We start from the raw sequence: 10,924 nt of genomic DNA, 5'->3' as shown, positions 1-10,924 counted from the left end.
TGTTCTTCAAATGAAATTGACAGTTTGTACATTCCTTTTTCCACGTCACTGAAGGTACTATCTATCACACCAGGGCTTAGACCCTTGTGGATTAGCCCACTGTAGCATGTAATAGGATCTGAGCTTTGTAAATCAAAGAAGTTCTGACATATCATCTATATCTATTCTCTATATATGTCCACTTTGTCAAGGGACACTTTCTTCCCACCAGGAAGAACCAATACCTATGTTAGGAAGACTTAGTGATGCTGTGAATGCCCACAGGTCACAGTGTACAAATATACAATTGTGTAATGCAAGTCCTAGGGAGCATTAGTCACCTAGACCAAACCATCCAGTTCAACCATACATAGCAGCCCTTCAGTTGGAAACTTTTTTTCCATTAAGGAAAATTTTTTTGCAAATACTTGAAGGATCCATTTGCTTGCCTGAACATTATAATCAAGGTTGTATATGTTAAAAATCAGTGATAGAGTCTGTCCATGTATTTTCTGTTCTCTAAGTCCTATCTTCACCTTTGGTCTATTCTTGCCAAAACAAGAGACTGATAATTTGTTTAAAAACCATAAGACCATGGAAATGATCTTAGAGCTAAAAGATGGTTATTATTACTCAGTAAATGAAAATGAGTTATAGAAAAGGAGAATGGTTAATAAGAAGCAAAACAGAGTCATCACACCCAAAAGTCAGATTTATTTCAAAACATAATGCTGACTCCATAATAATAAATATGTTTAACACTGAAAGTAGAAAAGACTATTGTGCATATTCTATGAAGACACGGTGCTAAGAATTAGAGAAAAAGGTAGCCCTTCACCGCTAGGCCACTGATAAAACAATCTGGGAGAGGTGCACAATCACATGGATAAGGCAGGGGAATTGAGGAGGGCAAAAGAGGAATTTATCAAATCATGAAGAATTTTCTACTTGCCTTTTCTTCCTGGGGCCATAAAATTAAAAATAGCCTAGAGTTAGAAAACTACAAACTACACCTTCACATACATACCTGGTTGTATAGGAGCTATCTTTCTCAATTTGGGAGAAGATGAACTATGTAGAGATCAGAATGAAAAACTAAACTGGTTTCCATTTCGACCTAGGTCAGATCACTCTGGCTAATGACAGCGCCATGAAACCCTCAGAGCCCATCAGAGCAGCTACTTACTGCTTGTGTTTAAGGCTCAAGCACAGCAATCATGAACTGGAGAACTGAAGGCACTACACAATGGTGACAGGCACCACCACAAGCTCTGAGGGTCCGAGTCCTTTCAGAGATGACAATTATATGCCACCATCTAATCAGCTAGCCTGGGGTCCAGCTCCTCCACTCTCTACAGATGGGAGCATATTAGCCCGGCTGCTGCTCAGGCCTCACTTATACAGGGAACCCACATGCCCTTTTCCCCCCACTAACTCTCAAAAGAGATTCATATAATTGGGGCCCCTCTAATTACAATAAGTAGTAGAGAAATGCTCCAGAAAGGAACACTAGGAGACCTCCTTCAGATCAGACTGAAGTGGGAGTAGAATAGAGCTGTGTGTGGCCTCAGGGCCTGGAAAGGACCCTCAGCTACTCCTGACTACCTCAGGTCTTTCTCTCTGAAGATAAAACCTCCCAAATGGTAAAAAGCAATCTAAGACTTAATCCTAAAATCCACCACTGCTCTCAGGAAGTGTTGGGGAAGGGAAGGAAGAAAGAAGCGTGCTCTCCTTCATTCTGTGACATGCTCTCACAGGCAAAAATAAGTGGAAGACAGCTAAAGAAAATGAAGAGGTCCGTGCCTAGTCCTCTCAGTACAAATTGGCAACAGTTTCGAAGGGAAGGGCTGTCGGGTTCTGGCTCATCTCAAGACCACTGGAGGCCAAGACTCAGCCCAGGAAGGACACCAGCAGGATAACTAGCAGTACTCTCACTCTCATGGGGATTAAAATCACAGGGCATTGCTTTTGTTGTTATTGCGTGTTGTTTGTTTTTGTTATTTTGTTTTGTTTTGTAAGCTAGGGAGGACTTCAGACACCTTAGTTTACCTCCATCATTTTTCCAAAGAGGCCCTGAAGCCTGGAAAGGTTAAACAGTCTACCCAGGACACACAGCTTGTCATATGACTCGGGGACATGGAGTGGGACAGAGGCTGCAGGGAGAGAGGCAGTGCAGGTGAACATCATGTAGCACATGGCTAGCTACATTCTGGCAAAAACTTCCCACCCCTGACCCTTTCCAGTAGAAATGTCACAGAAGTGGACAGGTCCTGGACCAAGCTTATACAAGGGCTTCTCTCTGGAGGGCATGAGGACTTGCAGACATGTCTTCATTTCCCAGTCCGAGAGGCCACCTGGATGGCTTTGATCCACTCTGTGCGTTCCTTGGGGGTGGCCGCTTGCAAGAAATAATGAACTTCATCAGCCGTGATGATCTCGAAAAGGTTCTCTTCATCACTCTTCCTGCCTGTGAGGAGAGAGCAAATGGCAGCACACATGAGCACCAGAAAGTCACCTGGCCTGCCCTCCTGCTCACAGGTCATGAAACACTTTTTAAAAAAATTCCGAGGAAAGTATGTGGTTTTCAAAATATAAACATTGTATGATTATGTATATTTATACATAAGTATAAATGTTGTGTTCATATGGATGGGTACATAATATGATCCTATATGTATGTGTATATTTGTAAGAAACAAGTAAAATACTCAAGGAGAAACATTTTATTTCATAGTTTGTAAGTAAAATTTTCACCTTTGCATTCCAATAATATTTCACAAATAATTTCTTTTTTAAGGAGGGCGGGGACCAGGGATTGAACTCAGGGGCACTCAACCACTGAGCTATATCCTCAGACGTATTTTGTATTTTATTTAGAGACGGGGTCTCACTGAGTACTTAGCACCTCAGCATTGCTGAGGTCGGCTTTGAACTTGTGATCCTTCTGTCTCAGCCCCTCAAACTGCTGGGATTACAGGAATGTGCCACTGCACCTGGCAATAATTTCTAATGGTATCTAATGACTGACTTTTTTCTGCTTATAATATAAACCAAGAGCTGATGGTTATATATATATATATATATATATATATATATATATATATATATACACACACACACACACACACACACATATATATATATATGCATACATATTTGTATATACATATATGTTTATACATGCATATGAAAACAAAACCAATCCTACCATCAGTGCTTTACATGCAGTTTGAACTGATTTTTGTCAAGGGTTATGTTAGAGCCACTTAAAACATCCATCTCAAATTAAAAAGCTACATGATCCTCTCCAAAACTAAAGCATCGCTCTAGATGGCAGAGGGAGGAGGGCAGACCTAGGGTAGTGAAAATCTGGGCTTTTGTGGATATGGTTTTCTATCACCTTTATAATACCATACACCCAAAGTGGCAAAATAAAACCAGGGTTGGGCTGTCCAAACCACATCGCCCAGTGATTCCATTTGTCCTCTGCACCTCCGAAGTCAATGCACAGTCACATAACTATCCATATGTTCAGCATAAGCTTGTAGACTGGAAGAGACCAAGGTCATCCAGTGTAGCCCCTCGTTTTGAGAGGAAGAACTGAGATTCACCATAGTGGGGTGGTTCACTGAGGGTCATGTGGCTGAATGAGTAGCACAGACCTAATAGTAACCTGGTGCTCCATCCACTCACCACAATCCTTGTTGCACAAATGCTCCTTTTGTTGTGGGGAATTTCCTGGTCTGGATAGGTAAAAAAAAATTCCTTTAAGGAATGTCATCGTATCAGGTGCTAATAAGCTCTCTATCTAAGCCAATTTGGATGATGGATTTTCTCAGCATTGCTCAAGGACTTAAGACATCCACAAAGCCACTCCAGTTCCTCCAGGCCTGGAAAGCAGAGGCAGCTCAGGGAAGAGAATAGCTCTTGGTATCTCCAAGGTTTTCAGATAGCAAGCTCATGCATGCTTATGCCTAATTGATTGATTATGTTGGCACCAGATATGCAGGAGTACAAACAGAGTCTAAGCAGACACATCTCTCATAGAAATCTATTCTTACCATCTGTGTTACTCTCCACTGAAGTCACCACACAGCCTCTCAAGTGAACTGCTCCCAAGGGATCTTCCCCCTAGAGGAGAGAAAAATTGTTCATCCATACACTGTATGGATACACGGTATCCTAATGGTGCAAGAGTCTCATAGACTCACTCTGGTAAGTATTAAGAGATTAAAATAAATAATAGCAGAAGGACCTTAAAGGAAATTCATTCCAGATCCTCCATTCTCCACTTTCAGTGGAGCCAGAGAGGTTTCATGAGAATATGCAAGTCAAGCTAGACTTCAACTCTGGAGGAAAGTGGCAGAAGTGGAGATGCTGAGGTCCCCATGCCCCTCTAAAGAAAAGATGCATGTTTACTGCACCTGACACAGTAGTATCACCCTCCAGGAGCAGATCAAAGAGCCCTGCACCATAAACAAAGACCAAGGACTCAACCCTAACATGAGTTTTTACTCTCCAGAGTTGGCTCATTTTATTGAGGAAAAAGCTCTCTTCAACAATCAACAGCCTGAATTGCAGGAATTAAATAATGCATTCATCCAGGTTGGCCTGGAAGAGGAATTATCACTGTTTTACAGAGTGTTGGACTGATTGAGTTTCCCTGAAAATATTAGATTAGGGCAAACAAAAAAATTACATTGAGCTAACCAAATAAATTAAAATACAGTGATATTATATTCCATCCCTCAGTTTATACTGGCCTTAAAGGCATAGGGATTCAGATCATTGCAGTGTGAGTAGGTAGGAAAAAGTAAAGGAAGATGGGTGAAAAAAAAGTGGGAGGGTGAAAAGAAAATGGAAATATGAACAACACAGAGAATAAGAAGCCCAGCCCATAAATGGAGTGGAGGTTTCCATTTGAATGGGTTTATTGACCACAGAATCTCACCCCAGCAGGGTCATAGTAGTGCAGGTAGGCAGGGTCTTCTCGAAGAACAAATTTTCTCACTTTCCAGTTTTTCCTCCTATGCCCCTAAATCCAGGAACAAGAAAAGAAAAGAAATGATGAGTTCCTAGCATCACTCGATATGTTCAGTGCCTAGATCATAAGTCTTTTCTGAATTGGATAACAGAAAAAAGAAGATGAAACATTAACTTTAGGAGAACAAGGCTCTGACCCAGGACATTCTCAGGGGATAGCACTGAGGGCAATTAATAACTTGTTGTTATTATATTAAATGGATGAACTAGATTATTTCCAAGCTTGGTTTGCAGTTTCATTATCATGTAAAGCGATGCTGTGTACTATATGCCATGTTAGGGATATTATCAGTTTAAGATGTGGGCCTGATCTTCAAAGAGTTTATGAACTATGTGGAAATATAAAATACCAAAGCCCAAATAAAATAATTTGTATAGATAATGGATTTGAAAGGAATTAAGTGAGGAATATGTAATTATGGGCTTTGGATGTCAATCAAAGCCTCATAAAGGCCTGGACTTGTCTGTGTGGGACACACAGGATTTAGATGGATATAAATATTATTGACAACACAAAAAAAAATGGGTGGAAATGCACAGGGCATGAGCAGAAGCTGATGAATGAGACCAGTCTGGCTAAGATGCACTGTGCATGAGGAGTAGCAGAAGCAAAGCTGGAAAAGTCACAGACCTTGGTCAAAATAAAATGACTTTTGAAAAGGAAGATGGGAGATAATTACTAAGACTTTTGAGTAGGGAAAAGATTACAATTTGGGGAAAATTAATATGGTGACAAAGTACAGAATGGACCAGCTAGATGGAATAAAGGAAAGCCAGGGAGAAGATAATAATGTAAAAATGAGGTCATTAGGGAATGATTGCAATAATCCAGACATAAAATTATTAGGAACTAACTTTAGGTAGCAGCAATAGCCATGAAAATGAATTTGGCTATAATAGACATAATAAAAATAGATTAAAACTTGGTCTTCCTCAGTAGAATTAAACCCTTGGCATCATCTAGTCTGTGAATTTTAAGAACAGGAACTTTCTCTTTGTTCCCCAGTGCTCACCATATTGTCTGGATCATGGAAACTGCTCCATCTCTCTTTGTAATGGCCATTAAAGAGCAGGTTTAATGACCACAGTCAACCTGATTCTTGATTTTTTTTCCACAGAAAATTCAAAGGATTTAAATACCTCCACAAGCTTAAAATGGTATTAAATTAGAAGATAACATACTCTGTACCCAAAATGAAGAATAATCTAAAGTGCCACATATCAACAGGCATATATAAAGATGGATTTTCCAACATTTTTCATTTTGCTGATGTACAAAACAATGAATAATGTGTGGTTTTAGCAGAGCCTCCTTCATAAAATCAGGTCAGAGGAATTTAAAGAGCACTTTCAAGAAGGGGTCTAAGTTTTATGGCCAAGAATTTGGTAAAAATGAAAAAAAAAAAAAAACACCTCATTTCCAAAGAATCTTTTACTTGCCTGAAGGGATAGAGCCAGGAACCCTACAGAGTCACATGGAAGGGCAGGAAATAGTTCTGTCTGCTATATCATCATTGGCATTTGCAATGCAGCAGCTTCTATGGTATGGATTCCTACTCTTTCCCTTAACTAACGTCATCCATGAGATACAAACACTACAGTTGCCACCCCGCACCATTTCCTCTTCATCTGCACACCCTCATGTCATGCTGTCTTACAAAATTACTGAGTGATCACCAGATCATGAGCTGGTGGAAGAGGAAGGTAACAGGAAAGAGGAAGGTGAAACCAGCCTTCCCTGACTAGTCACCTCATTCCCTTGAAGTCCTCACTGACATCAGGATGGTATACTGCAGAGTTTGCTGTAATTGGGGGTGTCTGGTCATCTTTCATTTTAGGAGTGTTTCCTGGGGGATTTTTAAGTAATGTACGCAGGCCTGAGCTTTCCAAGATTATTGCTAAACTTGTCAAAGTCATCTAATTATATTCAATTGAATTCACTTCACAAGTGTTTACTGCCAATCATGGACCAAGAGGGACACTGAACTTCACAGTAGAAACAAGATGCCTGTATAACATCTGGTTGGGAATTAAACAACTACATATTTCATTCATTGTTTTAACAGAAGAAATTATACAAAGAAGGGATTATACTGAATCTAATCCACAACCATTTACCCTCAAACTTTCTCCATTGGCAAAGTAGAATTATTTCCTCTGAGGTGAAAGTGGGACACAGTCTTCCAGTTGGACAAAGCTATTTCCCACCTCTGAAGTGTGGAGCACAGTTCCTTTTTCATGACAATCTTGGTGGGCAGGTTAGCCTTGGCTAGCTCCCAGCAAGGGATATAAAAGTACTTTACTTTTTGAGGAACTAAAATTTTTTTTTTAATTCCCTCAAGTGATTCTGACATGAACCACAGTTACTAACCACTGAGGCTAAGTAAGAGGTTGGAAACATTAAAGAAAAATGCCAATTCAAATAGAAGAGGTCTTTGGTTTTCTCCCTACCCTGCCCCACCAAAAACAATTTGGAAGAAAGAATAGTGTAAAAGAACCAAATCCCTGAATGCATACAGATTCCTGTTTTCTCTAAGAAGAAAGGAAGTTTATAGAATGACATTTTAAATAGTTGTATTTTAAAAATAGAATAAATTATCTTTTAAGACTAAAAAGGCTAGCTCATTGGTTCTCAGCACTGGCTACACATCAGAATCACTTAGAAGCCACAAAATTCCAAAGACTGGTTTGATCAGCCGGGGTACAGTTTTTATAGCTCTTCAGCTGTCAAATTTGTTTATCAACTGGGCTAGCTACAACTAAATTGTACCTAACAAAGGTTAGGTAAGGAAAGGTAAAGAAAACACACATATAAGTTTACTACAGTTGCCACCCCACACCATTTCCTCATAGTCCCTATCATCTTCAAAACACATTCAGGTACCTATTCCTTAACCAATTTTTGACTATTCATCCATCTCCTACTGGGTGCTCCACCTAGATATGGCTCCAGTCCAGCCCAGGTGTTTTATATACCTTCTTGCTTAGCTTTCTAAGAACTCCTCTCAAGATTAGGGCCTGGGGCTGGCCATGTAGCTCAGTGGTAGAAAGCTTGCCTAGCATACATGAAGCCCTTGGTTCGAAAAGGAAATTCCCTCCAAGTTACTCCTGTCTTAACAGTCATCTTCCAGCATCTGAAATCAAAGAACCTAGAACCTAAGAATGTTTTCTAGAATCAATGAGGAATCCAATGAGGGGCAAACTCTGAGTCTTTCCTATGTAAAATTGGCCCTGTCCCCACTGCCTTTCCTTTAATCTAGTCAAGTTGTTTACCTTGTCATAAAAGATATTGGAATAGGACATGAATTCTTTCTAAATCCTTGCTGTATATTTCTTAGGACCTGGTTCTTTTAAAACTTGGAGCTAAGACAAGTTTTCAATACTAATGTTTCACTTCCCCAGGATAATTCAAAATCCTCCTTATTACCTAATCTCAACAAAGCCAATGAGACTTATATTTTAAAATAAAAATATATGCTCTGTTTTGGTTCTTTTCTCCTTGTTCATTCCATTAACCACTGACATGAAGGACTATAATATGAAGTAAAATCTCTTAGTCTCATGGAACCTATAGGTAGTACACAGAAATTTCTTTACATCAACCAGGCTTTCTCCATTATATACTGAGTGGTGCTTGCATTTATTTATTTATTTATTTATTTATTCATTCATTCATTCTCATTAGTTATACAAGATAGCTCTTCAATTCATTATACACAAATGAAGCACAATTTTTCAGTTCTCTGGTCATACATAAAGTATGGTCATACCATTCGTGCAATCATACGAGTACCTAAGGTAATGATGTCTGTTTCATTCCACCATTTTTCCTACCTCCAGGCCCCTCCCCAGTTTGGCCCATCCAAAGTTCCTTCACTCATTCTATGTCCCCCCATTATGGATTAGCATCCACTTATCCTAGAAAACATTCGGCCTTTGTCTTTGGGAGATTGGTTTACTTTGCTTAGCATGATATTCTCTAACTCCACCCATTTACCTACAAATGCCATAATTTTATCCTCTCTTAATGCTGAGTAATATTCCATTGTGTATATGTACTACACTCACATATTGCTGGTGGGACTGCAAATTGGTGCAGCCTATCTGGAAAACAGTATGGAGATTCCTTAGAAAACTTGGAATGGAACCACCATTTGACTATCCCACTCCTTAGTCGATACCCAAAGGATTTAAAAACAGCATACTAGAGTGACACAGCCACCTCAATGTTTATAGCAGCACAGTTCACAAAGGCCAAACTGTGGAACCAACCTAGATGCCCTTCAATAGATGAATGGATAAAGAAACTGGATGGTGCTATTAATACAGCTCACAGTACAGCCAGAAAGACAAGACTTTGGTCCTCTGAAGTGGCCTGGGCTTCTTTGCCACCCTATGCTAGTATCAGTTCATTTCACCCTGAATATTCCCACGTCTTCCTGCTACTTATCCCTCTGCTAAGTGCTGGCTCTGGCTTCTTTGTTCACCCCCAGCCCTTCTATTCTCCTACCTCGAAGCATCATGTGCCTTGGCCCCTAAAAACTGACTAGAGATATTCAGCTCACCCCAGTCCTTTCCTCCCAGATTGATGATGTCCTATATTTGTAGACACCTGGTAACTGCATATAACTTCCCCCAGGGCTATGTCCATGCCCTCAGACTAGATTTGACCTTTGCCTGCAGTTTCTATGGGGAGCTGGCCTTGGGCTTGTTCTAGTTTTTGGTTTCACCATGCTTACACACAATCTAGAATGGTACTCCTTGCCCACAAAGTGCCTAATGTTCTTACCTGGGTGTGGCCTTTACCTATCTCCTGGTGACTTTGAAAGGAGGAAGAGAGGCAAAATGGCAGTACTTCAGCATAAAACATCTTTGTCTTTTGGATGACATCTCTTAGCCAATTTATTTCCTCCAGAATGAAAGGGGAAATATTTTCTTAAAACTTTTTCTCCCTGTGATGTTGATAAAGGAGATCTTTTTCTATTGTAGGGGCGTCTTGTGCCCTGTCTGCCTCAGTCTTCCCAATCTAATGTTTGGGAAGATAATCTTTGATCATCGACTTAGCTAATCCTCTCACTTTTATTCTCTGGATTTCATTTTCTGGTTCAGTATTGGTCAAATAAACTAAATGCCATTGAGTCATTTAGGGAAAACTTTGGGGGAAATTGCTAAGGGGAAAGGCTAGGAGGAAATAGGGGTGGCCACTCACCTGCTTCAGTAAACATCCCTGCTTGATAATCATCCCTCTGAATTCTTCTTTCAGAATCACATCATCATCATCACTGGAATTCTCTTCACAGAAGAACCCACTGTCTGGCTATTGGGAAAACAATCAGCAAAGTGACTTCACCAGTTTTAGGCATATTGCTCTGTGCACCATGCCCACCTCCCTCTCCCTTCCAGCTAGTGAGACAGGTTCCTCCTCTTCCTTCCAGCTACTGGGCATATCCCCATCTGAACTTTAAAGGCTGTTCTTGGTTAGCTAGTCTCCTCTCCTCCATTTTTCTTGCTTCTACATGCCATTCCTTTCTCAGCTCCACTTAAATGTTATCTTGACAACATCCTTTCATTTTCTAAGATTCCATAAGCTATATTCTTTTAAAAAAATTTTTTTAGTTGTAGATGAACACAATATTTTTATTTTTTTTTAATGTGGCGCTGAGGTTTGAACCCAGGGAGGGAGGGAGGCAAGCAATCTACCACTGAGCTACAACCCCAGCCCCCCCCCCAAAACTATATTCTAAGTCTATCTCCATCTTCCTCACCTTGTGTATTTCTTCCTTTGAGGCCTCCTTTTCCTGGAACCTCAGAGCCACATTCTTGAAGCCAGGGTGATTGACATTAAAACACTTTACAACACTATCTTCCTCAGGACCTTTACCACTCAACCCCTTCTCCAACT

General features: G+C 40.2%; 1 protein-coding gene across 1 annotated transcript in view; it reads right to left on the bottom strand.

Moving 5' to 3' along the window:
- Window positions 1–2,051: 2,051 nt before the first annotated feature.
- Plek (pleckstrin) overlaps window positions 2,052–10,924 on the bottom strand; it is a 28,564-nt gene continuing 19,691 nt past the window's right edge. Inside the window, exons 6-9 of the mRNA XM_026387214.2 lie at window positions 10,232–10,339; window positions 4,931–5,014; window positions 4,041–4,110; window positions 2,052–2,446 (exon numbers count right to left, since the gene is read on the bottom strand). Of these exons, the coding sequence (XP_026242999.2) occupies window positions 2,310–2,446; window positions 4,041–4,110; window positions 4,931–5,014; window positions 10,232–10,339 (399 nt within the window). The 3' untranslated portion in view covers window positions 2,052–2,309. The remainder of the gene's footprint in view (window positions 2,447–4,040; window positions 4,111–4,930; window positions 5,015–10,231; window positions 10,340–10,924) is intronic.

This window comes from Urocitellus parryii, chromosome 12 (genome assembly GCF_045843805.1).
Source record: "Urocitellus parryii isolate mUroPar1 chromosome 12, mUroPar1.hap1, whole genome shotgun sequence".
In the NCBI taxonomy this organism is placed as follows: Eukaryota; Metazoa; Chordata; class Mammalia; order Rodentia; family Sciuridae; genus Urocitellus; species Urocitellus parryii.
This window is presented reverse-complemented; position numbering and strand designations above follow the sequence as displayed.